The 27,407-nt window shown below is 48.4% G+C and overlaps 2 protein-coding genes and 1 long non-coding RNA gene across 7 annotated transcripts; 2 read left to right on the top strand and 1 right to left on the bottom strand.

Annotated features, from left to right (window-relative positions):
• Window positions 1-139: 139 nt before the first annotated feature.
• slc1a7b (solute carrier family 1 member 7b) lies at window positions 140-12,500 on the bottom strand. Of its 3 annotated transcripts, none has more exons than XM_061778071.1 (11): window positions 12,107-12,500; window positions 9,427-9,506; window positions 8,701-8,916; window positions 7,568-7,610; window positions 7,176-7,392; window positions 6,974-7,073; window positions 3,607-3,840; window positions 3,317-3,511; window positions 2,514-2,648; window positions 2,332-2,431; window positions 140-1,621 (listed from the first exon to the last, which is right to left on the bottom strand). In XM_061778071.1, exons 1-11 carry the CDS (start codon window positions 12,245-12,247, stop codon window positions 1,367-1,369), a joined length of 1,716 nt encoding a protein of 571 aa, XP_061634055.1. In that variant the 5' UTR covers window positions 12,248-12,500; the 3' UTR covers window positions 140-1,366. The 3 variants fall into 3 exon arrangements, with proteins under 3 accessions (XP_061634055.1, XP_061634056.1, XP_061634054.1); XM_061778072.1 differs by having other exon boundaries at window positions 7,176-7,470; window positions 7,550-7,610; window positions 12,107-12,345; XM_061778070.1 differs by having other exon boundaries at window positions 10,188-12,242.
• Window positions 7,470-8,089, top strand: LOC133480306 (uncharacterized). The gene is made up of 3 exons (XR_009789232.1): window positions 7,470-7,624; window positions 7,716-7,829; window positions 7,947-8,089. It is a non-coding gene; the product is annotated as an uncharacterized LOC133480306 (long non-coding RNA).
• A 32-nt stretch (window positions 12,501-12,532) lies between the features above and the next one.
• Window positions 12,533-25,171, top strand: LOC133480290 (uncharacterized). Of its 3 annotated transcripts, XM_061778063.1 has the most exons (10): window positions 12,533-12,667; window positions 13,674-14,343; window positions 18,688-18,914; window positions 19,203-19,398; window positions 19,732-20,023; window positions 20,328-20,410; window positions 20,490-20,585; window positions 21,642-22,028; window positions 22,176-22,198; window positions 22,309-25,171. In XM_061778063.1, exons 2-10 carry the CDS (start codon window positions 13,885-13,887, stop codon window positions 22,505-22,507), a joined length of 1,962 nt encoding a protein of 653 aa, XP_061634047.1. In that variant the 5' UTR covers window positions 12,533-12,667; window positions 13,674-13,884; the 3' UTR covers window positions 22,508-25,171. The 3 variants fall into 3 exon arrangements, with proteins under 3 accessions (XP_061634047.1, XP_061634046.1, XP_061634048.1); XM_061778062.1 differs by having other exon boundaries at window positions 21,642-22,198; XM_061778064.1 differs by lacking the exons at window positions 12,533-12,667; window positions 13,674-14,343 and adding an exon at window positions 16,956-17,649 and having other exon boundaries at window positions 21,642-22,198.
• Window positions 25,172-27,407: the final 2,236 nt, after the last annotated feature.

Genomic DNA, 27,407 nt, shown 5'->3' with positions numbered 1-27,407 from the left:
GTGACTGCGGCTCTCCTTGCCCACACGCCAGGGCATCCCGCTACCTGTAAAAAAAGATGGCCACGGCCACCACGTAGCCCCGCCCCTGAAGTCAAGGTAGCACTGTACGCGACGTGGCAAAGATCAAACGTACACATCATGAAAGTCGACGTTTCTATATTTTTCATCACTTTTAATGATGCAGCGAGTGAATAGTTGACATCATGGACAGGATGTAACAGACGCAAAATAATATTTCTATTTTTTTATACTTCAAAACATACTCCTTTAATATTGAGACCTTAACAAGATGTGAAAAATAAAGACATGCACATAAAAGTCCATTTTTTTTTTTTGGTTATTAGCGTCAGTATTTTCCAACAATGCTGAGAGATGGATGGAGGAGATCACAGCATATCATATCAATCCCCTCTAGGGCCTAGGAAGTGCAATGAACTTACGGCGATGCCTGTGAATGATCTCATCCATCCAGTTCGTTCCACTCTCAGGGCGCTGACTCGATCGCTGCGCTCTTCGGTCCACTTGCGATCGATTCAATGCCCTGATGACATCATCAAAAATTGCCATTCAGCTATGTTAAGTTCCATCCATTCATTTTCTCACTGCTTATCCTCGCTCGGGTCGCGGGTATGCTGGAGCCTCTCCCAGCTAACTTTGGGCAGGAGGCAGGGTTCACCCTGAACTGGTCGCCAGCCAATCGCAGGGCACGTAGAAACAAACATCCAATCGCACTCACATTGACACCTACGGGCAATTTAGAGTCTTCAGTTAACCTACGGTGCATGTTTTTGTGATGTGGGAGGAAAGCGGAGTACCCGGAGAAAAGCCACGCAGGCACGAGGAGAGCATACACAGGCGGGGCCGAATTTGAACCCACAACCTTAGAACTGTGAGACAGACGTGCTAACCAGTCGTCCACCGTGCCACCCGTGTTAACTTTTTTTTTTTTTTTTTCCTTGTTCACCAATGAACATTTTAGTTGGTGCTCAATTGCTAACTGTTAGCCAGCTCCGGCCTGAAGTGACTAAAGTCTGATGTCCAGACTTTCCTGAACCACCACGGTGGCATTCCCAGTCCACAGACGGAGATATTGGTGGATGGACGGATGGATGGACGGCAGATCAACAGTGCGCTGGACTGGTGAGCGTGCCGCAGCTCCACGAGTCTTAAGGCAGAATCAAACACGTGACTTTGTCCCTCATGGATCCGCAAGCTCCGTCCTCACAGCAGCAGCAGCAGGAGTCGGGTTCTGCTCCTGGTTCCGGTCCACCTGGAGAACAACACGTGTTCTTCTGGACTTCCCTCGATGGAAACGGGAACAAAGACAGAGGAGCGGCGGATGTCCCCACCCTTCGAGTTGCGCTCGTCACACGTTGGTCTCCAGACCGTTCATGTCCACCGCGCAGTGGTCTTTGTTCTTCTTTGGGTGTCGCGGGGGGACACGGGGCTTCCTCGTGTCGGGCGGCGGCCGCACGCCCTCCTCCAACCGCATGAGGCGCGCCACGTCGGGCGGGACCGCCGCGTGCGTGAACGGCAGGCGATAGTTGCCGTTGGTGTTGTGACAGTTCGCGAGCGGAGGCGCCGGGACGGCGCCGGGGCGGCTCTCGCAGATGAGCGGCACCTGCGCGCCGCCGCCCAGTCGGGAAACAGGAAGTGGAGAAGCGGCAAGTCAAAAAACAGGACGTCAGGAAACAGGAAATGAGACTGTGAGGAAGCAGGAAGTGAAAAAGTTGGCGGGAAGGACACAGGAAATGGGGGGGAAAAGGATGCAGGAAATGAGGAAGTAGGAAACCAAAAAGTGATGAAACAAGACATGAGAAAGCAGGAACTGAGGAAGAGCGGGAGGAAGCAGGAAGTAAAGAAAGGAAGTCAGGATACAGGAAGTAAAAAAGGATACAGAAGTTAGGAAGCAGGAAGAAAGGGTACAAGAAATGAGGAAAATGGAAACAAGATGTAAAAGTACAGGACGTAAAGAAAGAGAGAGTGAAAATGTAGGAAGTGAGGAAACAGGAAATGATTAGCGTCATGTGAGGAACCAGAAATTGTATAGAAACAGGAAGTGAGGACACAAAAGTGAGGTTACAGGAAGTGATGAAGCAGAAAGTGAAAGTACAGGAACTCGGGCAGTAGGACGTGAAGAAACAGGAAGTAAGGATACAGGAAGTGAGGAATTAGAACGTGGATAGAGTAGAAAGTTGAGGCAAAAATATAAATAATACGGTATACAGGAAGTGAGAATAAAGGATGCAAGAAGTGAGGTCACGGGACATTGAAGCAGGAAGTGAGAAAGCAGGACACGAGGAAACAGGAACCGAGGAAGCGGATACTCACCCCGTCTCCCTCCTTGATGAAGTCCTTCCTGCAAATGTGCGCCATGATTCCGGTGGCCAGGGCGTCGCCCATGACGTTGACCATGGTGCGGAAGCGGTCTCTGCGCGGCAGGACGCGACAGGGTGACGACGGCGTACATCGCGGACGCATTTGCGAACACGTTCGCCGCGGAAACCACTTACAGCGCCCAATCCACGGCGATGATCAGGCTGATGTCGTCGGTCGGCAGGCCCACGGAGGTCAGCACGATCACCATGGTAACCAGGCCCGCTTGGGGGATGCCCGCTGCGCCGATGCTGGCGGCCGTGGCCGTGATGCTGTGAAGGAAGAAAGGAAGGAAGGACGGTCAGCAGGTGGCGCCTGTTTGAAAAGAGCACGCCAGAACAACAGGCGGCGCCGCAACCCGAAACTGCACAGTAAGCCGCCAAAAACGAAAACCTGCTCGACAACCTCTCCTAAAAATGTCTTCAAAACACTTTTTAATATCATTTCAAACTCACCCCAGAAAACTGAATGCAGCTCTGCTTACTCTGTATGAAGGCTAACTTAGCCCTATCCTCCACACACTCAATTACTTTGTCTATAAAGATACAGGAAGGCAGGAAAAAGTATACAGGGTATGAGGAAGTAGGAAGTGAGTGGGGAAGCAGGAAGGAAACAGGAAGTCACGAGCTAGAAACAGGAAATGAGGAAGGAAGGCGTGAGGATACAGGAAGTAGGAGGTGAGTAAACTTGAGGTAGGAATTGAGGATAAGGGAAGTGAGGATACAGGAAAAAGGGCACAGCAAGTGAGGAAACAGGAGGTAGCCATTGAGGATGCAGGAAGTGTGGGAGTCGAAATGAAGAAAAATGAAGTAGGGAACCAGGAAGTGAAGAGGCACGATGTAGGGACACAGGAAGTGAAAAAGGAGGCGATGGGAAAAGTAGGAAGTAGGAATTGCGGTTACAGGAAGTGAGGTTGAAAGGGTTTGTGGCATCCAACGACCTGATGGTGATGATCTGTCCGAAGTCCAGCTCGTAGTTGTTGACCTGCGCGATGAAGATGGCGGCCACGGCCTCGTAGAGCGCGGTCCCGTCCATGTTGATGGTGGCGCCCACGGGCAGCACGAAGCGGATGATGCGCCGGTCGATGTGGTTGTTCTCCAGGAGGCACTTGAAGGTGATAGGCAGCGTGGCCGAGCTGAGCGCAAAACACAAAACGCAACCGGGGCCTCGACGGTGAACTGCACGGTGACCGGACGGCCGCGCTGCACGTACGCCCGGACGCGTCGTTACCTGGACGAGGTGGCCAGGGCGATGAGCAGCGCCTGGAGGATTCCGCGGATGTAGACGATGGGACTCTTCTTGGTGATGAAGAAGTACATGGAGGGCAGGATGAAGAGGCCGTGGAGCACCAGGCCGAAGACAACCGTGACGGCGTAGAAGCCCAACTTCTTGCCCATGGCCGACGGGTCGCTCATTTCCAGGATCTTGCCCGCCACCAGGAACACGATCCCGAACGGAAAGTACCTGCACCAGCAGGGACCACGGGGAGCGGCTCCGTCAAACCCAATGCGCTACTCGGTAAGTACGAGTACGCTACTGTCCTGCACTGCCTTCCAAATTATCGTGCAAATGATATTTTCTCAAATGACAGTCAGGCTAATTGTGCTCACAATTGGAATGTTTTTGAACAAACTTCCCAATGAAAACCGTGTTTTGTTTTGTTTTGTGAAGAAGAAACTCGAAATGCACTGTTCCAAATGATTACGCACAAGAGTTTCAAGACATTTGAATTGAATTTGCAGCATTAAGAGGTCCAACGGGAGGCGCATTCCAAACCAGGATACAATGGAAACTGTGAGGCAATGGCTACTGCTTGATCAAAGCCTCCAAGACTGGTCCACACTTAACCCCGAAGGGATATGCCACTTGCTGGAACTTTGTCTTGACACCACATATTTTCAATTCACGAGAAGATTTTACAGACCCAAACGTGGTTGTGCTACGGACTCCCCGGTATCCCCCATCGTGGCAAACCTGTACACGGAGGACATGGAAAGGAGAGCTCTGAACTCTTTGAAGGGAACATCTCTCCAAGTCGTCGGTACAGACGTGTGGATGACACGTGGGTTCGATACGAAAGCCAAGAAGTGCAAGTCTTCACCGAGCACATGAATGAACTCAGTGGATAACGACATCGAGTTCACACGTGACGATGTCAAAGACAAGAAGTTGCATTTTTTGGACCGCAAAGTAGTCCACATTGGAGACGACAGGGGCCTCCGTGTTGGGGTTTACAGAAAACACACACACACACACTGACCAATACTTACTTTTGGACTCACACCACCCTCTGGAACACAAACAGAGAGCTGATAACGTTCCAACCGGTCCGCAGGCCAAAGAGAGAGAGCACAGACACGTGAGGGCGCGAGGGAGGCCCTCCAAACCTGTGCTTACCCCAGATGGTCCTTTGTGAAAAGGGTCCCAAATTCCACAAGGCACAGGAGCAAGGTGGATTGAGAAAGAAAAGAGCGACACACGCAGCAATATTGCCATTCCCAATGGATCCGGTCTGTCTGAGAAACTCAGGATTTTCAACCAACACAACATTCCAGGACACTTCAAACCCGGTAACACGCTGAGACAAAGGCTGCCGCACCCCAAAGACCGCACACCACACGCAGAAAAACAATCTGGTGTATGTGAGGAACGCACACATACATACATTGGGGAAACCGAGCAGACGCACGGCACAACGCGGACGGGCAAGACCGGGCCGTCGACCTGCACCTCCGAGAGAGAAAAAAACACAAATGTGCATCTTGTGGACAGGGAAGACAGATGGTTTGAAAACGGAGTGAGAGAGGCCATATACACAGCGGTGGAAAAACCATGGCTGAACAGAGGAGGGGGCTAACGACATCATCTGTCTCCTACTTACAATGCCGTCCTTTCGTCCGTTCCAAAGAAACTTAATAGTTCTGCCTCCAACAAACAGCACGGCCTCCTCGACCGTGAGGCAACTCCACGATCGCTTTACTGCCGAACGGAATATCGATGAGGGAGTTTCCACCCCACGACTCTGGCGGACGGACAACGGCCTCTCGGCCAGGCGGCTGAAGGGCTCTCCTCCTTTTTTGCGTTCCAAGAGAATGATTCCATACGTGGCGCGGGGAGTGCCTCCGACTTGAAGCGTAAACAATTGAGTTTGTTTGCCTTGTTGCGTGAACGGATGAAGGCTGCTCAGATGAGAGGAGAAACGTCTTTGAGGACAAACAGACAAACAGTCCAGTTGCCATCCATTCGATGCCCTGACAATGAAATGACCTGAATATTCTCACGCATTAGGTCATATTCACAATCAGAAACATTGGTCAAGCTACGTTTTCAAATACGACCCCTTATCTGATAGTAGCTTCTTAATTCTTCCATCCATTGAATTTGTATTTTTGAATTATTATTATTATTATTTATTTTTTTTTTCTTTGCAGGATGTCAGAATAGCCTCCTAAAGCCTCTAATTTGATATGAAGTACCTGCCACCCTTTTAGATCTTTTGCTCTTGCCTCATAAATCTTTTTGCTTGAGGATGCGCCAAAAGTTCTCAACGGGGTTGAGGTCAGGGGTGGATGAGGGCCTCCTTTTATACTCAGTGCAGCCAATGATGCTGCTGCATTGTCATGCATGAAGATGATCTTGTTACCAACAATGTTTTGGGTTTTTTTTTTTAACGATGGAGGAAAGTGGTCAGTCAGAAGCTCATGAATCCGCCACCTCCTTGCTGATGTCGCGGCCTTGTTGGGGTATGGCGGCCATCCACCAACCACCCGGTACAGTTAGCCGGAGGGGAACTTACTGTACTCAATCTCATGCTGCAAGGAATACCTCTGCTTCATTGGCTGCAATGTGCATCAAAGAAGAGAGAGGTCACGGTGTGGCGCCCCCGTCCTCCCCTGACCTCAACCCTGTGGAGACCCTTTGGCGCATCCTCAAGTAAAAGGTTTATGAGGATGGGAGGCAGTTCACATCCTGACAGCAGCTCTGGGACGTTATTCTGACATCCTCCAAAGAAATTCAGGCAGAAACTCGCAAAATACTCAGAAGCCGAACGCCTGTCAGAATTGTGCAGCTGCAATCCAATAAGGGTTCTTATGTCAAAACGTAACTTGACCTGTTACGATGTTTTTGTTTGAACTGGCTTATGCTTTCAGTAAATATGACCTCCTAATGCTTCAAATTCAACTCCATAAAGATTATTTTCAGTTCTTTAAAACCAATCAAATGTCTCGAAACTCTGCTGTACGTAATCATTTGGAACAGTGCATTTTAAGTTGGTATTTTACCCCAAAAAGTACTGTTCTCCTTGGGAGGTTTGTTCAAAAACATTCCAGTTATGCGCTAACAGTTGATGACTCGAAAATGACGCTGATGGTCATTTAGGTCGGCTATTTAGGAAGATCTGAGAAAATTAGCATTTGCGCGATTATTTGAAAATGAATTTTCAGTATGCCTTGAGCGAGCTTGTGAAGAATGCAATGGAGATAGACAGAGCGGAAGAACCCGAGCTGGATCAGTCCTCAAAAGCCTACGTCTGAGGCATGAACCCCACTTAGGCTGAAGTTGGAATCTTTTGAACATCGGTGCACGTTGGACTTACCAAATAACAATGGCGACTATTTTGAGCACAGCCTCGTTCAAACTCTGGCAGAAGTTGACCAAGGCGCTCCCGTTCGGACCCATCCTGCCCAGCATGATACCTGCAGCAACACAAACACTCACGCACGAGTTCCCAGAATGCCATGAAATCCCCGCTACGGAAACGTGGGGTCACCCCAATCTGCCCGATGTTAATACATTACCCATGGTGGCTGAAAAAATGACGATGCCGAGGACGTTCATGCCGTCGCTGGTTCCCTCCTGGGTTCTTACGAGCACGTTTGGAGGCGGAGTCAGGTCCAGCGAGAAGTTGCGGACGTCGCTCCCGTTGTCGTCCCGGATGCCGTAGATGAGCGGTCGCGGCGTGCCGGACTCCGGCGTGGCCTTGGTCTGTAGGGTGTACTCGCTGCTGGTCCGATACTGACGCAAAGCACAGAGCGACACGCACCGTGGCGGTGGCCCTCGGGACAAAGCGGTAGACGGACACGGCGAACACGACGGCAGACAAGATGATGGACAAGACGGTGGACAATGTGGACCGCATGACCGACAAGATGGGAGACAAAATGGCTCATAAGCTGTCTCTTTGTGTCACCTGTTGGAAGGTAGCCTGGACCAGGTTGGCCGGGAACATGTTTCTGCAGGACAAAAGGTATAAATGGTGTAACTGTGTTAAATGTAGGGATGGGCGAGTACCGATACCCGATACCGGCCTTATTTCAATGTATCTGCTACTCGTTAAGGCTGCAGATACCAGCCACCGATACTTGAGGCAAACAAATCTGATGTCCAGTAAATCCTCTGGCCCAATAGGTGGCTCTACACTGCTCCAGTTTGACACATTGGCGAATCATCATGTGAGTACTTACCGATACCCAAGAATGAGTACTCGTACCGGTATCGATCTGGAATTTTTTTTTTAGCGATAGTTCAGTGTCATCCATCCATTTGTCAATAGCGCTTATCCTGTTCAGGGTCACAAGGCGCTGGAGCCTATCCCAGCTAACTCCGGGCGAGAGGTGGACTACACCCTGAACAGGCTCTGGATACTTCCGAGAGGGAGAACACCAAAAATCAAGATTAACCCAGTGGAACTTGTGGGTGCGGCGGATAAATGGAATCGATGTTCTTAGTTAGGTCATAAAGCCGATAGCGTGGCCTAACAGGTTGAAAATTAAACAGTACCTGTCACCCAAAAACATTAGGCTAGGCTTGCTTGATTCACAAATGCTGCTAGTATGCTAGCCTTTATGCTACATCTACCACGATCAAGGTCCAGGCATTTCATTTATTGCTACTGTATCTCCTGAATGAATTAGCCATTCCCTCGACGGTCATATTAACTATGTCTGACTTTCCATCATGTCTCTTTTAAATTAAGGCCAACGTTCCCTCTCCCTATCCGGAGCCATGCAAAGATGCACTTTGGTGCTAGACCATGAAGAGACTTGTAGACAAGCAGAGCTGTTTTGAAGTCTATTCTGTGAGTGACGGGGGAGCCAGGGCAGAGACCTGAGCGCAGTTATGGGAAGACAATTTGTAGCTGCGCATTAGCTAGCTTCATGGAAGCACGTACTGACTGAACAATAGGGTCCTCCGAGATTGACCCCTGGGAAACCCCACAGTTTATTGCCATTTGATCTGAGACACAAAAGTGTCCTTCAAATGTTGTTAAGATGAGTGGACTAGCTCAGAGTGAAGTGCGACTTCACGGAGGAGAGGTCTCACCGGATGAGGTCGAGCAGCGCGTCCGCCGAGCTCATGATGGGCTTGCCGCTGTCCTCCGAGTCCTCCTTCTGGGCGGCGCCGCCCGGGTGGATGATGGACACCATGAAGATGCCCACGACGACGGCCACAAAGGTGGTCCACAGATAGTAGGACACGGTGATCAGGCCCAGACGACTAGAGCACTTGGCATCCAGCGCCGCCAGGCCCGACATCAAACTGCAACGGGAACACGGAAGAACGGTCAAAGGTTCTAGAAGGTTCTGTCACTGCCACTCATCCAGAAAACATTTCAAGATTCCCTCAGAGGAGAAAACACTGCAAGACAGTGTGAAAGGAGCTTGGAGGCTTCACGGAGGCAACATGAAGGCAGTCTGAAGTCAGCATGACGATAAAATAAAGTCAATGTGAAGGGAAAAATCTTGACTTCATGTTGGCAACATGAAGGCGACATGAGGCTGGCATGAAGGTAAGATGACGGCAACGTGAAGACATGAAGCTAAAACGATGACAGCGTGCAGCCAGCATGGAGGCAATGTAAAGGTAGCACGTAGGCTTCACGGAAGCAAGACGTAAGGTAACACGTAAGCTTCATCTTTCCTTCATGCAGGCGACGTGAAGGCAGCGAGTTGGCTTCGTGTCGGCAACATTCTGCCTTCATGTCGGCGTGAGGATCACTGTTGAACCAGCAAAGAACACACACGAAGTGTAATGGGGTGATGCGAGGACCTGGACACGACGAGAGGCAGAATCAACATCTTCAGCATCCTCATCAGCAGCTCACCAGGAAACTGGAAATATTTCACTTCCTGCGGGAGGAGCGAGCACAGGAAAAGCACTTTTACTCGTTCCTGTACTCGAAGGTACAGAACGTGAACTGTATCATGTTAAAACACGAACTTTATCACGTTACAACATCATACTGCATTTATCACGTTAGAATGTGGACTTTATGACGTTAAAATTGATCACGGTAAAGCGCGATACAGAATGTTTTTTTTCCCCTGATGTGGCAGTTTCACGCCCATCGCCCCAAAATGTTTTTGCATTTTTCAAAATCTTTTGATGTCCTCGTATTGGGTTGAAAATGCCCAGGATGAGTTTTTCAAGCGTTGCTTCTCCGCCTTTCTCATGAATATTCAAAAACGGAAATATGTTTTGCTACGATTGGGTCGAACGACATTCTCTGCTCTGCGGCACGCAACCCGCGTGAGGAGACGTGACTCAGAAAATGGATGGATGGATGGATGGATATTCCAGCGTAAACTCACATGCATGAAATAAAATTGAAAAATCCATCACAGTCCTCATGTCGGGCAGAACGAGTCGATGCATGCATTTTCTGTACTGCTCCCCACGCGGGTCGCGGGCCTGCTGGAGCCCATCCCGCCTGTCTTCGGGCGAGAGGCGGGGTACACCCCGAACTGCTTGCCAGCCAATCGCAGGGCACGTAGAAACAAACAACCATTTGGACTCACATTCACACCTACGGGCAATTTTGAGTCCTCAATGAAGCTAGCGCCCAGATAGACCGGAGTACCCGGAGCAAACCCACGCAGACACGGGCAGAACATGCAAACTCCACAGTCGAGGCCGACATTGTGACATTGACTGGCGACCATCTCTTGTTTGACCACATGACAGGTTGCCATGTCGTATGCCACGTAGACAGCCAGGGAACATTGGCATCGTGGCCAACGTCAAGGAAGTCGAGGCGACGCGAGGAGGAAAGTGGCGGGGGACGAGGAGGACGAGGAGGAAGCGGAGGAGGAGGAGGTGGCCTAATGGACGGCCGCTGAAGAGCTTTTCTGGCGGGCATTAAGCGGCCGCGGCTTAGTTTTGTTGTGTGAGAGCAAGATCGGCAGCCAGTGAAAATACTCACACACGCGCACGCACACACACACACACACACACACGTTCACATGCAGATGCACGCACACTTTTACTAATACACATTTACATGCACTCATGCATACATGAAAACACACACACTCATGCAACTCCACTATTTATAGAACACACGTACACACAAACACAGTTATAAAAACATTCTTTTACGAGAACAAAAATACACGCACGTGTACACAAACACACACACACACATGAATACGCACACACACAAACATACTAACACGTACACGAGCACATACGAACAAACGAAATATACAAAACACACACAAACAACAACCCATTTACAAACAAAACTCAAAGACAAACACACACAAACAACAACCCATTTACAAACAAAACTCAAAGACAAACACACACAAACAGCTTTGCGTGAAGAGCTGTCAAAGTCCTTTTCTATGGTTCGGCGGTAATCCCGCACACGGACACACACGCACGCGTGTTTTGTTGCCGTGTATACAATTATGGAACGCAATTATTCGATTGGAGCACAACCCTAAACCGTCGGCGGCGGTTATTTTGGGCACGGCAGCATTTTGTTGACTTCAGCTCCATCAAGCTGAGAAATGTTTCCGCATCCCATGCGCCGCTGGCAAACGACGAGGAAAGAGTTCGTAAAAAGACGGAGAATGTCCCAAGTTTGGGATCATTTCACTCTTAACAAAATAAACTAAAACGCAAAATTGAAATTTCAAAAAGACGAGAAGTACAACGTGTGTAATGCAAAGCAGAACTGCCTGAGACAAATGCACGTCCACAGTAAAATAAATATTGTTAGCTAATTTAAAACAGGACACCACCGCTATTTAGAATGACTAATCCATAACAGGTAGTTTGGATAGAGGGAAGATGGAAACAATCTTTCAATCGCTTTATTGAACCAACGGTAAGAAAACAAATGCGTAATCTGCACGTTCGTTCACAGGCGGCCGACGGGTCACTTGACGCGCAGACCAGCTAACGGTAATCATGTTCGCTGACTCCGTGACCCACATTCACAGATGCTACAGTTTAGAACGTGAGGATGGTGACCCCAAGTGGGAAAAAAATAATACCTGCACGTCACATGCATATTTTGTATTGGTATTTTGCGTAAAGCTTTTAGATAAAATAACGCAGCCACCCCCGTGGGCGATTAGCTTCTTATCTGGAAACCACATCACCACCGCCACCACCTGTCTCGTTGACGATTAGTTTCCGATCGGGAAACTACGTCACCTCCATCACGACCCGCCTCGTCGGCGATTAGCTTCAGATCGGGAAACTACATCGCCACCGCCACCACCCGCCTCGTCGGCGATTACGTTCAGATTGGGAAACTGCGTCACCACCGCCAGCGCCCAGTCTCGTTGACAATTAGTTTCCGATCGGGAAAGTCCATCAGGACACCACCCCGTTGACGAATGGGTGCGGGTGTGCAAATAATAAGTACTTGAATGGAAGGGTGGGGACCACAGTTGCTGAACCGAATGTGTCGGGAGTGCGTGGCGGAGGTCGTGACCTGCTCGGAGAGTCGGCGCGTCCTGAGGAAGAATCCCAGGAGGCACCCGATGACCACGGCCAGCACGGACATGATGAGGAGGCCATTTTGTTTGCAGACGTTTTTCACTCTCAGCCAAACAGCTTCCAACGCCACCGCCATGCTCGCTCGCTCGCCTGCCAAGGCCCTGGCCCCCCCGCCTCCTCTTCCTCCTCCTCCTCCTCTTCCTCGCTCAGCAGGCCATACAAGTGCCAAACAAGGACGTCCCGCTTGCCAAACAGGAAGTGAAGAAAAAGCGACTTCCTGATGATGCGCGGCGCTTCTACAGCTCTTCTTCTTCCTCCCTCAGCATCTTCCCGCTCGTCCTCCTCCTGAGCTGCCGCGGCACTCTGCGCTAAGCTCGCACTTTCTGGGCTGGATACTAACCCGCGCACCCACCGCCCTCTCCCCCAACAATCCCCCGCCCGCCCTGCTCCACCCATCAACAGCTGTGCGGGTCGACATGTCCAATCCTGTTACGCGGGCGCTGTAGTCAACGGTCTGACGACAAATGAACGTCACGTGGACAACGTAACAAAAAAGGTTAGCGGAAAAAACGCTACCTCTTACTTTGATGCCTTTCTGTGACTCTTCCAGTCTCTCCATGAAAATGCCTGTATAGTGACGCTGTGTTCGGAATCATTCGCTCATTCCCTATGCACCAATCACGACATGGGAATGTTTACAGAGCGGACTACGTGGTTGGCTTTCGGCCTGAAACTCTTCATCGGGTACTCCGTGATCAATAAAAAGATTTTCATGTAGCGGACTATATAGTTGACTCTAGGACTGAAACAATTAATCGAATAACGGCTCATATCGCCAACACAGTCAACCTAAATAAGTGTTCGTGTTGGAAATCTTTGCAAATTCTCTACTCCCTGATGACTACAAATGTTTATATTGCGGACTATGTAGTTGACGATGAATTGGAACTCGGCCGGCGGGGAAGACGTCACGTGACCGCGCATTTAGCGGAGTGTGTCACAGTGTTTTTAGTGGAGTGTGTGTGCGCGTGGTAGCAAGGCAACGTTCACGCGCGGGGCGTCGAGTTGGCACGGCTTCCATCGAGTAAGGTATGGATCATAAATGGGTCCCTCATGAGAATCGCGCTAGCGGATTAACGGGAGGGCATTAGAGCAAATGGATGCGCTGCCGCCCGGTCACGTGACTTCTGTTGTCGTGGCATTTGTGCTTTTGGTTGTGTGTGTGTGTGTGAGACATCTGGCTCTTGTCATCCATATGAAAAGATAATCGGGTATTTTTCCCCCCGGTGTGCACCACGCCCCTTATTGGTGTGTCGACACACTACAGCGGCCACAATTAAGCTAACGATGCTAACAGGGCATACTTATGGGCGATGCGCACACTTAGCTAAAACAGCCTGTAAACGTCCGACTTTTCTATTTTCCGACTTTATTCTTGTTATGGTTAGTGGTTAACTTATTTTCCCACTTAAACATTTCCTGCGCAGATAAAAAGGTTTTATGATGATGACAGTTTGACCCGAGAACAGACTTTGTTTACTTTTCATTATTTGCCCCTCAAGGCCCCAAGGTTGTGTCCTCTCTCCACTGCTCTTCTCTCTCTACACGAACGACTGCACCTCAGCGCACCCGACTGTCAAACTCCTGAAGTTTGCAGACGACGCCACTGTCATCGGCCTCATTGAGGACGGTGACGAGTCTGCATATCGACAGGAAGCGGCGCTGCGGTGCGGCCGACGCAACCTAGAGCTGAACACGCTCGAGACTGTAGAGATGATCGTGGACTTCAGGAGGCATCCTTCGACACAGCTGCCCCTCACGCTGTCCAGCTGCCTTGTGTCAACCGTCGAGATCTTCAAGTTCCTGGGAATTACAGTCTCTCAGGACCTGAAGTGGGCGATCAACATCAAGTCCGTCCTCAAAAAGGCCCAGCAGAGGATGTACTTCCTGCGGCTTCTGAGGAAGCACGGCCTGCCACCGGAGCTGCTGACGCAGTTCTACACAGCGGTCATCGAATCAGTCCTGTGTTCTTCCATCAAAGTCTGGTTTGGTGCTGCTACAAAAAAGGACAAACCCCGACTGCGACGGACAATCAAAACTGCTGAAAGGATTGTCGGTACCCCCCTACCCACCCTCGAGGACTTGCACACTGCCAGAACTAAGACAAGAGCGTGCAAAATCCTCTCGGACCCTCCGCATCCCGGTCACCGGCTCTTCGGCTCCTTCCCTCAGGTAGGCGCCACCGATCAATGCAAACTAGAACTAGCAGACATTCCAACAGCTTTTTCCCTCTTGCCATTAACTTCTTAAACAGCTAACCTACAATTCCATTGCAACATGCTGCCAATTGTTTTGTCTTGCGTTTGTTGTCAGATTTCTGTGGGGCCAATTATACATTACTCGCGCACTCGCTGTAGTTGTCTCGCCATGCTGCACTATTTCTGTTGTTGACCAATACTGGCCACTCATGCCAGAGTAGCATCTGCTCCATTTGCATAATGGACTGAGGAGTATCTGCAACATTTGCACAATCGACATCGTCCCGGATTAGTCACGTTAGACTGCATACATTCCTTAAAGTCTCGGCACCCTTTGCACAATGGTCATTGCACCATTGCACTGTTGCAATATTAGTCATTCGAACTGCTCGACGTGCTAGAGGACTCTGCATCTTTTTGCGCAATTGTAAAAAAAAAAACAATGTACCGGCATTACCAGATAACTATTAACCCTTTATTGCCCAGTGACTGTTTTTTGTCAATGTCTTTCTGTCTCCAAAGTGTTCTCTGTCAATCAACTGTCTGTTGTCGTACTCGAGCGGCTCCAATTACCGGAGACAAATTCCTTGTGTGTTTTTTGGACACACTTGGCAAATAAAGATGATTCTGAGTCTGATTCTGATTTCCCATCAGAAAAAAAGTTTTGCCAAAGTAGGGTCTCCAATTAAGGTTTCAAGATAGGATTATGGTTTCAAATTAGGGTTTCAAACTAGGGTGAGTGTTTTAATTGAGAGTTAGGCGTTCAAAATAGGGTTTGAAATTAGGGTTAGGGGTGTCCAGTCGAGTTTCAAATTATGGTTTTAAATCAGTGTTAGGGTTCCAAATTAAGGTTTGAAGGAAGGATTATGGTTTTAAATCTGTGTTTTCAAGACAGGGTTCAGGTTTTCAAATTTGAGTTTTATTAGTGTCTAAAATCAGGTTTAAGGTTTCAAATTAGGGCTTCAAATCATTGTTAGGGTTTCAAATTAGGGTTTTAAACCAGGATTAAGGTTTGAAATGAGGTTTTGAAACTAGGGTTAGGGTTTATTAAAGTGTTATGGTTCCAAATGACGGTTTGTTTACGGTTTCAAGACAGTTTGGGGGTTTGAAATGAGGCTTTCAAGCAATGGTTGCTGTTAGGGTTTCAAGCCTGGGTTCAGGTTTCAAATTGGGGCTTCTTGTGCAGAATGCTGACCTGGGCATTGATGCATGTTTTATTTTACGAAATGATGATTCTATTTCGAGCGCATGAATGAGCCGTGCGTGCGTGTGCGTGTGTGCGCGTGTCCATGTAACTACAGCGTGCGCTCGTGCAAGCGTCACGTGTTGTTTTATTTTTCCCTTGCAGACTCCACATTCGCTAATCCCGCCCCTTTTGCCAACATTTCCCCACGGGCCGGGATTACACGGGATTAGCGTGGCTCCCTCCTGTCGCGCAACATGATGACGTGCGTGCGTGCGGATGGGCTCGCTCATTCATTCAAAAATCCGAATGGGCTCGAATGCCTCATTGACGACAAATTAGGGCGTCAAATAAGGACGCCCGGGGAGGGGCTCGCTTTTCTTTTTTTCCCCGGGCAAATGTGTTGCGTAGCAACCCGGAGATAAACCCAGGTGCTGTGACGTCATCGTAACTTCATCCTGATTTTGTGACCTTGAAAGTTAAGAGAAGACAATGTACTCACATGAAGGTTTCAAAGCAGGATTAAAGTTTTGAATCAGGGTTTCAAGCCTGTTAGGGTTGGATTGGAAAACCCCGATTCTAAACCTGAATCCTGATTTGAATCAGAATCAGAATCATCGTTATTTGCTGAAGGAATTTGTCTCCGGTAGCTGGAGCCGCTCTAGTACGTCAAGAGACAGCCGCTGTGACAAACAAAATACAAAAATACAATACAAAACACATTACAGGGAGTCACTGAGCAAAGAAACTGCGCCACTAGTGTGATGAAACTGAAACCGTGACGATTGTGCAAATGGTGCAGAGCCCTCAGGAAATGTTAGCAGTTTAAAGTGATCTGGAATCTGGAACAGTGACAATTAAAACCCTCCTTTGAAACCCTAATCTTCCGAGGCGGGTCCTCCTCTGTTGGCTTTTGCACATTGTTGGCCCATTTGGTTCCACATTTATTTATAAACTGGTTTAAAAATGATCAATGCAGTATTACTTATTAGCTTAGTGTATTGATTGTGTATAAAGTCTCTCAGCATTCATTTATCATTCATTCATATTCAACACTTTGATTATGGACCACTATCAAAAGGAACTACGACGCCCGAGCTGCACGGCTTCGAAGCGGAAGTGACGCAAACTCCGCCACGTCCGTCGGTGGACGCTCAAACAGTAACCTGAAGATGTCATTGAACTGGATTGTTTGATTTTTTATGTTAGATTTACAAACTCCCAAAAAATAAACACAAAACAAAATGCTCAAACAGTAACAATTCATTTGCACACAAAGTCAGTAGAAATCTGAAAACGGCCGTAGGGAGAATGCTCATCCTTCCATTTTCTTTCTTTTTTTTTAATTCCATTTGGAAGTGAACGCTCAAATTCGAGAGAGACATTATACACAGTCGATACACTAAGGTCACAAGTTTTATATATATATATATATATATATATATGAACATACTGCGTATTACCCACGAACAAAAACAAGGCGTTTTTACAACACGAAACGCCAACGGCAGCTGGCCGATGAGGGCAACACACAAGGGGAGTGACATAAAACCTGCCTCGGAAGTGACGTAGACCCGCCGATGCAGCAGCCTCGGAAGTGACGTAACCTGCGCGCGTCCTTTCTCAAAAACGGCTCTCGATGATGACGCGGAAGTGAACTTCCATGGCGACGAAGGACGTTTTTGAGACTTTTGTTCATTTAGTTTGCTTTAAAAATGATTCAGAAAGTTTTTTGCTCGATTTGTCAAAGTAAAAAAACGATTTAAAAAGTGTTTTGTTTATTAATCTAAAGAAAGGATCAAAAGAGTGTAACAGACGCCGTCAAAAGGATGAATGACGCGGTTCGAGGGGGTCTTGTAGCTTAGCTTAGCTTGGCGCAACACACAACCACAAATAATTCCAGTAAAACAATCAAAAGTGAGCGACAACCAGACTAGCTGAGGTTAGCTGGTGGCTAGCTGAGGTTAGCTGGGGGCGGACGAGATCATGTGGAGACGAGGCGGCACAAGCGACGCTCTGGAGCGGGCTCACGCGCTGCTGCTGTCCGCCAAGAGCAACAAAAACAACAACAAGCGACGAGCAGACGACGAGCATGCGGTGAGTCCGTTGGGATCTTTTTTCCAAGCAAACATTCAGATGATTCTGATGTCCTCCGCGAATGAAGGTTATGCGTTTAAAGCCACGGTTAAGGTTTCAAATTAGGGTTTGAAACAAGAGTTTGAGTTTCAAGTCAGGATTATTGTTTGAAACTTGGGCTACGGTCAGACAGCAGGGCATGATGACCATTTCGGATTTTTGGTTAAGTGTGATCTTTTTATGCAGTCGTTCGGGAACGCGTCCGTGCCGTCGCAGGCGTCGGCGCGAAACAGGTCGTCGCGTCGCGCATGCGCGCAAACGTGAGGCGCCGTGTCGGCGGAGCTCGATGCGGCCCCGCCCTCGCGTCGCTCTCGTCATGACGCGTTTGCGGCAGTTTCAAGAATTGAATGCAAGCGGACAGAAGTGGCGACAAGTCGCAAGTAAGTCTCAAGTCTTTGCCATCGACTCGAGACCAGCTAGTCGCGAGTCCTACACTTCGACTTTCAAGTCCTTTCACCAACAAAATGTAAAAATATAGTTGAACATATCACGATATATATATACAGTTGCACAAGCAGTTGTAAATAGAGAAAGCTACGAAGTGTTGTTTTTTTCAGCGCTTTGGTCAAAGTAGCAAATCTTTTCAAGTCCGAGTCGAGTTGCGAGTCATCAAATTCACGACTTGAGTCCAAGTCACGTGACTCGAGTCCAACCCTCTGCAAACAGCCGCCATTTTCTTCTTCTTCTTCGTTGTGAAGCATCTTCTATTGCTGCTCCTTCGTCCGCCGATGCTTTTCACACGGGTCTGCGATGTTGAACAAAACTCAAATCCGTGTCACATTGGTCCAAAAAATGCCAACTGAGCTGCAGTGTCAACGTAGCCTGAGACTCCGGTTTCAAATGAGCTTTTTAAATGAGGGTTAGTAGTCTTTCAAACTAGTCGGTTAGGGTTTGAAATGAGCATTCCAAGAACGGGTAAGGTTTCAAAGAAGCGTTTTGGGGTTTCAAGGCCGGGTTCACGTTGAAGCGAAGACGGCGTTGCGTCCTTCCTCCCGACAGGACGTCACAAGCCGAGCCGCCACTCCAAACGCCAGCGAAGTCGCGGCGGACTCGAGCGAGCCGCTCGACTCGGCTTCGGAGCGAGGCGGATCGACGACCCCGCCGGCGCGCTCGCCCGAGGGGAACCGCCAGCCAGCGGCGGGAGGAGAAGCAGGAAGTCGCTTCTTGAAGAAGCAGCCGTTTCCGCTCGGCAGCAAATCGGCCGAGACGTCACTCGTGGACGGCAGGTGTGTAAAGGTGGGCGGAGCTAACTGCTGGCAGAGCTGCCAACTTCTTTCTCCTCCTCCTCCTTTCTTTGTCTCCTTTCTCCTCATTCCTCATCTTCCTCCCCTTAATTCTCTTCCTTTCTTGTGCTCCTCAATTCTTCAACTTCTCTTTCTTCTTCCTTTTCTCCTCCTCGTTCTTAATTCTTCCTCCTTCCTTTCCTCCTTGTTTGGTGCTTTCCGAGATGAGTTTGCTTGTCCCGCTAATTTTGTACCAATGTCTTTTGGGTGAATTTCCCGCGCTCCCGGCAGTCAGGGGACGACTCGCTTCCTCGGGAAAAAGACAACGGGGTCTCCGGAGGATCCCGGGCGGGAATCCGGGCCCAAACCCGCCGAGGCGTCCCTGCTCGAATGGAGCGAAAGTGTGGACAGCGATGAAGAGGAGGTGATGAAGCTCTTGGGAGACCACAACTCGACGAGGTCTTCGTCGAGGAGCAGAACGAGCCTGGTACCGCTTACGTCTTCTTTTGTTTGCCGCTACCAAATCGCTCCCTCCGCGCGATATAGTCGCTTAGTCGGCCGTTTTGCGGTGCTGCCTGAATGCGGGGCCAACATCAGTGTATCCCACGATGCATCTTGTTCGGAAATAGTGGATAGGACTACGTCGATCATATTAGCTGTTACTCGATTCATCGTTTCAGCCCTGACAGCTACACAGTATAGAAATAAATGCCTCTATAGTGACGAGGGAGTCGGGAACGAGTCGATGATTCCCGCCAGAGCCGCTTATTAGCTTCGACTCCATTGGCGAGATTAGCGCTTATTCGATGAATCGTTTCAGCCCCGGGGCCGACGACGTACTCGGCTCGACAGAAATCCAGCGACGAGTGAACCGACGGCCTTTTTCCAGACGTTCGGCCGAAGAAGTCAGAGGTCGGGCTCTCCTCCGCCTCGCCGGCCCTCCGGGGATGGCCCCCCCTCGTCCCGCTGCGGCCGCGGTAGCCCCCTGCCCGAGAAGGGAGGCCCCTCGCCGTCACGCTCTTCCGCGTCGGCCCCGGAGGAGCTTCTCACGCTGGAAGAACTTTTCCCGCTTCGATCTGACGCCAGCGAGGCCAGCCAGGTGTCCTCGCACTGTGAGGCACGCACACGCGCACTTCACAGCAGACACACAAAACATGCCCTAAAAGTGAAAGAGTTACACACAACACAATGCCACAATGCAAGACAAAGACAGACAAACACACACCACACCATGCACAAAAAGTCAGACGCACACATACACACAAAAAGGCAAAGACACACACACACTCTGAAAAACCAAAACACATGAAACACACTAAATGACAGCAACACACCCACACACAACACTCTTAAGTAGAACACTCACACATTACACACAAACACACGGTACCAAGTATGTTGTTGTTGTGCGTGCAGTGGACTTCCAGCTGAATGTGAAGTCATTGGACGATGTCGGCTCCGCCCCCTCCGGAGACTCAAGCGGCGGCGCGGCGGCGCAGGTCGGCACTCACTTTTTTTAAATTCCGTGGTTAAAATAATACTAATGCTCACATTCTGACGTGTCGCTGGCGTGCGCAGGCGGCGCCCGGCGAGCGCGAGGTCTCGGTCCAGGGGGTCGACTACGAGAGCGACTTTGAGAGCGGCGGCGGGACGGACGCCGACTGCGGCGGACAGGTAATGCATGCGCACGCACGCACGCAACACTTGCAATAAGACGATATTGTGCGGAGGAGGTTTCACGACGCGCTGCCTCCCGCTTCGAGCCTCAGCCTAACAAAAGCGCGCTGAACTTCTCCGAAGGGAGCGAAACCATCAAATACGGCTGCTGCCGGCATTGGGGCAGCTAACGAGCTAAGCGGTGGCTCACTCTGTCTACAACGTTCGCACACGTCGCCTTTTACTTCACAGGTTGGAGATTAATACTGGTTAAAAAGAAGGAGAAATTCATAGTGAAGTTCCTGAAAAGTCAAATGTGAATAGAATCAAAGTTCATAGACTAGCTCAGACGCCTCACTCCACAAATAACTTGTTAGCTTCTTTTAAAGTCGGGACGCCTAAACCTGTTCTTCCAAGGTCCACATACAGAAAACTCAAAGGCGACAAGGGCCACTTTTGACATCTTTAACCAATCCATCAGTGGAGGTAAAGATTTGTAAAGCTATAATATATACATTTTTATATATAGTTAAAACGTAGCTAGGTAATGAATGAAAACATGACGGATTTTTCTGGATTTTGGGGTGGCCAGTGGCATAACTGAATGAATGAATGTGATTGGCTGAAAACAAGCACGTGAGAAATGAACGCAAACTCCTCCTTCCTTGCCACCCAGTGTACAAAGTAAGTACTGCAGTACAATGCAGGCGAGCGACATGGACGGACTGTGCGAAAAGTTCATTTTAGGCGAAGAGAATGGATGACACCACTTATGTAAAACATGCAAACCTTTTTTGACCCGGCCCCCGAAAAGAATTGGAATTGAAACTGAAATTGATCAAATTCAAATGATGTCCTTGGGCAAGACGCTGAACCCCAAATTCCTCCCATTGAGCCTGGCAGCGCTTGGATGGCAGCAGCTGCCAGTTAGTGGGTGAACGTGCGCCCCTGTAAAGCGCTTTGGCCGCCGGGTTGCTGCTGTTAAAGCGCGAAAAAAAAGTGCCATCCGTTTCAAGCAAACGCACAACCACGCTCACAATCACTCACACGATCTCTCTCTCGCCCGACGCCCAGGTGTCGGAACACCTGCCGGGGGATGACGAGGAAGGGGTCGCGTCGTCGATGCTTTCGTCCGAGGCGAGGACAGACAGCGAGGACGTGAGCGCCCCTACGACGTCGTTGCACAGTCTCACGGCGCGCGCCGGATCTCTCAGCCGCGCGCCCTCGCAGCCCGCAGCCCGTTTAAATGACGCGGCGGCGCAGACGGACGCCGACGTGTGGTGGACGCGGGCCGGGGGTCCCGGCGGTGCGGCGGACGCGTTGGCGCTGACTGAGTTGGCGAAGCGGCGGCTGGCCGTCGCGCGCCGCACGGCCCGAAGCGGCCGCGGGAAACGCGACGCCGTCGTGCGCGGCCTCGGCCCGCCCGCCTACACGTACGCCACGCTGAGGCGCACCTTGGAGGTAGTTGCGGGCACACATTTACTGGCACAATCTCTCACGCACATGCACCCGCTCTCTCGTTCAATCTCACATTTAACTTACTGTCACACAGTCTCTCCCACGCCTTTACTCACACTCAATCGCAGACTGTCTCGTCCGCTCTCGCAGATCATCCGGCAACAAACGCGGAGGTGAGCGAGCGGCGCGAACGTGACCGGTCGTCGGGCGGCCAATCGTGTGACTGGACGCGCTTGACTTCTGACGCGGTTTCCATTTTTCCCTCCTCTTTTTTACTCCCAAGGCTCCAATATTTTTGCATTGTGCGACGGCGCGCTTGGCAACCGTCGTTAGCGACTCCTGATCATCGAGGTCGTTTTGCCGTCTGTCGTGCGGTGGCGATATCGAACACCGCCGGCGCTTCGGCTCCGATTTCGTTTCCACGTCTGTCGTTGGTTGCAAGCAGCAGCAGACGGCATCGAAACGGACGGCGGCGGATCTAATCTCAGCTGTAGAATCGTGAGACTGGCTTCAAGTGTACCGATTTGATTCCTTTTGTACACAGACTTGCTTGCGTGTCGCTAACGTGATGATGTCCGAGTATTAAAGTCGCAGGGAAGCGCTTTTTGTTGTTTTTCCTAAACGCAGTCAATATGTTTCAAGGTCATTGTAAAAACATGCAAAGACCGAGAACAATATTGTACTGCGTCGCGGAGGGGAAATTGCTCGGAGACTGCCTCTCCGCAGCCCGCGAATTGGGAATTCTCTTCTCCCGCTCAGGACCCGTGAGAGGGGAGGCACTTGTTCCGGGGGGGGCGGGGTTTTCAGAGTATTCGGTGACACCCCCGCAGCAGCCGCGAGCTGAAAGAATGTCTCCCTTCTTCGTTTGGAAGCCCGATTTCACATACTTTTAATTCTTTCATTTATTTTTCCAGTTGACATTTTTTCTGTGGTGTGACATTTACAAAACGTTTTTTTTTTTTTTTTTTTTGCATCATACGTGGGACTTTAAATCTTTGTGTCTTCAACGTGATGTCAAGTGACTTTCGGCTCAATAGTTTAATAAATAATGGTGCACCTGCCACCCATCGAATGTGAAATTGCAAAAATGCTCTGGAATAAATTGTGAAATGCGCAATCAAGGACGAATGTGAAACCTCATTAGGAATTCTATTTGAGGAATGGGAATAGTTTCCATTGAAGTTTCAATGCTTTCAAGAAATGTGGAAGTTGGAGGTAAATACAAATTTGTAAAAATGTAGGAATTTGAGTGTGGTGTGGACCCTCAAGATTACCCCAAGAGAACAGCAATGACTCATTCAGGAAGCCGCAAAGGAACTCAGGACAACTTGGAAAGAACTGCAGGCCTCCCTTGCCTCACTTAAGGTCAGAGTTCAGACACAACAATAAGGACGAGACTGCAGGGCAAAAATGGCCACCAGGGCAGAGTTCCGAGGACAAAACCATTGCTGACCAAAAAGAACATAGAGGCTCGTCTTACTTTTGCAAAAACATTGAATGATTCCCAAGACTTTTGGAAGAATATTATATGGAGTGACGAGATGAAAGTTGATCTTTTTGGAAGCTGTGTCTCTCGTTACATCTGGCGTAAATGTAGCACAGCCTTTCAGAAAAAGAACATCATACGAACAGTGAAACACGGTGGTGGTAGTATGATGGTCTTGGGCTGCTTTGATACTTCAGAACCTGGACAACTTGCTGTGATTGATGGAACCATGAATTCTGCTCTTGACCAGAAAATCCTGAAGGTGAATGTTCAGCCATCAGTTTGTGACCTCAAGGTGAAGCGCACTCGGGTTCTGCAGCAGAATAACGAACTAAAACACACCAGCAAGTCAACTTCTCAATGGCTTAAACAAACAAAATGAAGGTTTTGGAGTGGCCTAGTCAAAGTCCAGACTTGAATCCGATTGAAATGCAGTGGCATGACCTTCAAAAGGCCGTTCATGCTCGAAACCCTCCATTTTTGCTGAATTCAAACAAACAAGAAGAGTGGGCCAAAATATCTCCACAGAGATGGGAAAGACTTAGTGGTGTGAAAGACTCATTGGCAGTTGTAGGAGACGCTTGATTTCAGTTGTTGCTGCTGAGGATGGCCCAACCTGTTCTTGTGTTTCGGGTGCCATTACTTTTTCACATACGGCCAGGTAACTTGGAATCGGTTTTTTCCCTGAACATTTTAAAACAGGATTTGAAGTTCACTTGGCTTGATCTTAAAGAATAAAGTGGGGAAACTGCAAAAATATCTGAATTTGAGAAGCGGGCCAATAATTTTTCACGGCAAAGAAATGGACTTCTGTACAGTAACTAAGTACTTCATTTCCAAGTATTTGTACTTCAATACTTACAACCACTGAGCGCAACAGCGAGTGTGTGTACAGACCCATATTCCGACGGCCATGACCAGGAGCAGGTAGACGACCACCACCACGATGTCGGCCGTCTCCATGGCAACTGGACTGGCCGGCATCGCCGTGGTAACGGCTAGGATGGTGTCTGCAAGAGCCAAGGTCAACTTGAAGCAATGACACGTCCGGCTGGCGTTTTCAAGTCACTCAGTCGGCACTTGTTGCTCCGCTCGCCGTGACGTGGAGTTCTGCTCAAGTCGGCAATATTAAACGACCGTTTTGTTTTGTTTATTAACATGGACTCTGCATCAGATTCTCACCAATGATAACAACATTAACAATCATCTTATCACAACATATCATGAATGGATGAATGAATAAAGGAATTAATAAGTCAACCAATAAATGGATGAACATATAAAAGAGTGAATGGATCAATGCTGTGATTTTCAGGCTCCCTCTATTGTTATGCTAATGAATCACTGAATGAAATACTCTACATATAACGCATACAGCCAGCTTAAACTGTTTACTTTTTATACATCCAGTACAGTACTTTTTTTTTTTTTTTTTTTACTTCAAGGACAATACAGTATATTTTTAGAACAGTTCAGTTGTAATAAATTGGCCTGTTTGACAAATTGTATTGACGTCCATTTAAATTTGACCTGCAATACATTTTAAAAAATCATTTAAGTAATTTTTGAAAATTTTCCTATTTTTAAACAGTTTCAATGTTTAAACTGTGCATAATGTTACAGTAGCTTACAATTATAAATCTACTTCTCGGGAATACAACCTCGTTTTTGGGTTTTGTTTTTTTTCCTCGACCACATATGCCTTCTACGGTTACTGTATTTTAATGTTCGTCACTTTTTTTTTGAAGTGGCACTTTGTGTAAAAGTGGATTCATGAATGGATGGATGGATGATGGTTAAGGCTGTACATTGACAGATGGAGGACTGGTTTGAATGGATTAATGAAAGAGTTGCTGAATGAACGATTGAATGGATGGTTGGAGTGTCCCTGAGCTCGGAAATCGGTCCGTTGTCAGCAAAAACAACGAGTATCGGATCCGATCGTACTGGATCTCGAATCTCCGATTTGACCACTTATACAAGCAGTCCAGTCCATGCGGCGCTCCAGCACTTGAACCCAGCAGCGCCCGGAAGGCGTGCAGAGCCCACGTGATCACGACAACAGCTTGCTAAGGTGCTAACATAGTAGCAAGCAGCAGGTGTGAATGTTGCTTGCTTCAAGTCGTTTATTGACACTCAACTTGAAGTTGACTAAAGAACAAAATAATTGCACCTATTGAATGTTCAAATATACCAAAGACTTCGTTTCTTTCTTCGTTTTCGTTCACAAAAATCGCTAGCTTAAAGCTAACAATAAACGAAAAACACCATTGACGAGCTACGAAATTAGCAGTTGGCTAGCGGCACTTATTTCTCTCAAAATAATGATTTGTACACCAACGCTGTACAAACACAGCTAACCAGCCAATATAACACTCTTTGGCACATATTCGTCAAACTATGAAAAACGAGTTATAATAATGTTCGATGGTGAGTTTTTCTACTTAGTTACTGCAAGTGTGTATCGCATTGCGTGCACCACATTGCCCCTCAGAGGCCAAGACGTGCATAGCAGGAAAAGCGATTGTCAATCAAACTGAAGTCCAGTTGCAGCAAGAAATTCAAAAGTGGATTGCCGCACATGTGGAGAAAGCAAATGCTGTTCCCACCATATACTGACAGTCAAAGTAACTGAATTGAACTTCTATTGTTATTTTGCAATTTCAAAGTATATTTTGGATTATTTAGTGAGATGTTTCATGGTTTTTACATGTTTTATTTCATCTATTCAAATGTTAAACACGCTTATGGTTGAGTAAAGGAGTGGTTATGTTGCAATTTAAATATATTTTTATTAGTTTTATTGAAGTTATTTTTTTAGGATTTCCTAATTTGTATACATTTTAATCATTTGAAGTACATTCTTATTTTAAAAGTTACTTTATGTAACCCATTTGTTAATAACAAATGGGTCAGTTTTTCTCATACCGTTGCTGATTATTGTTCTCTGAGTAATATCACTTCATCAAACCTTCCATACTAAAAAATAACGAAAGTAGCGTATTTTCACGACCATAAGGCGCACCGTATTGAAAGGCGCAGTCTCAGTTACGGGGTCTATTTCTGTATTTAACACATACATAAGGCATTATTGGGCGCAGGCATGGTAAAACCTACGTTAGCTTAAAACATACACTAGCATGCATGCACGCCAAAACATACGCTAGCATGTATGTTTTTCAAAAGGCAGCGGGAGCAAAACTGAGTTCGGTTGTACTTTATTGAAGTATTTAACAATGTACTCACGTTATATTTGATCAATCCTCATCCACAAATCCATCAAAGTCCTCATCTTCTGTATCCGAAAGAAACAGCTGGGCACGTTCTCCAACAAACACGGCGGGTTCCCTCTCGTCATTGTCGGAGTCAGTCTCGTTGCCGGGGGGGCTGTTCAGCAATGATGCCGGCTTTCGGGAAAGCTCCGACAACGGTCAAAGCAGATACCTTAACCCAAGCATCCACTTGTGAACCGTGGATTCGTTGATCTTGAATTCTCTCGCGGCTGCTCCATTCCCATGTTCCTCCGCGTAACTGATAGCTTGCAGTTTAAACTGTGCTTCGTAAGCGTCTCTCTTCGTAGCTTCCATTTTCGGGGGTCCTGAGCCAAACCGATGTTTTGCACAATGCACACACCGGTGCGATATACCCACTGGGGGCGTGCCTTTAGCGTCCTCCTTCACACGCACCCTTCCCCCTTTACGTCCGCATGCTGTCCTCAGTCACGTCCGCCTTTCCTCTATATAAGCAGGAAGTGTCGGCAGGAAATGCTCCCAGTCAGTCAAGCGGAGCGCTCATCAAAGTCACACAACAACATTTAGAGATTTTGGAACTCGGTGCACACATAAGGCACCCCGTCCATTTTGGAGAAAATGTAAGACTTGAAAGTGCGCCTTATA

Source organism: Phyllopteryx taeniolatus, chromosome 7 (genome assembly GCF_024500385.1).
Source record: "Phyllopteryx taeniolatus isolate TA_2022b chromosome 7, UOR_Ptae_1.2, whole genome shotgun sequence".
NCBI lineage: Eukaryota > Metazoa > Chordata > Actinopteri > Syngnathiformes > Syngnathidae > Phyllopteryx > Phyllopteryx taeniolatus.
The sequence above is the reverse complement of the archived record's forward strand: the minus strand, read 5'-3'. Positions and strand labels throughout refer to the sequence as shown.

Excerpts from the sequence above, each read along its gene's own strand:
- LOC133480290 (XM_061778062.1), top strand. The coding sequence starts at position 13,885 with ATGATCGTGGACTTCAGGAGGCATCCTTCGACACAGCTGCCCCTCACG. Across the intron at positions 19,399-19,731 it reads CGAGGAGCAGAACGAGCCTG|CCCCGGGGCCGACGACGTAC; the intron begins GTACCGCTTACG and ends GAATCGTTTCAG. Across the intron at positions 20,586-21,641 it reads ACGCCGACTGCGGCGGACAG|GTGTCGGAACACCTGCCGGG; the intron begins GTAATGCATGCG and ends CCCGACGCCCAG.
- slc1a7b (XM_061778072.1), bottom strand. The coding sequence starts at position 12,247 with ATGGCGGTGGCGTTGGAAGCTGTTTGGCTGAGAGTGAAAAACGTCTGC. Across the intron at positions 8,917-9,426 it reads CTGCCTCTCGTCGTGTCCAG|TTTGATGTCGGGCCTGGCGG; the intron begins GTCCTCGCATCA and ends TTCCCGTTGCAG. Across the intron at positions 2,432-2,513 it reads ATCGCCGTGGATTGGGCGCT|AGACCGCTTCCGCACCATGG; the intron begins GTAAGTGGTTTC and ends CCTGCCGCGCAG.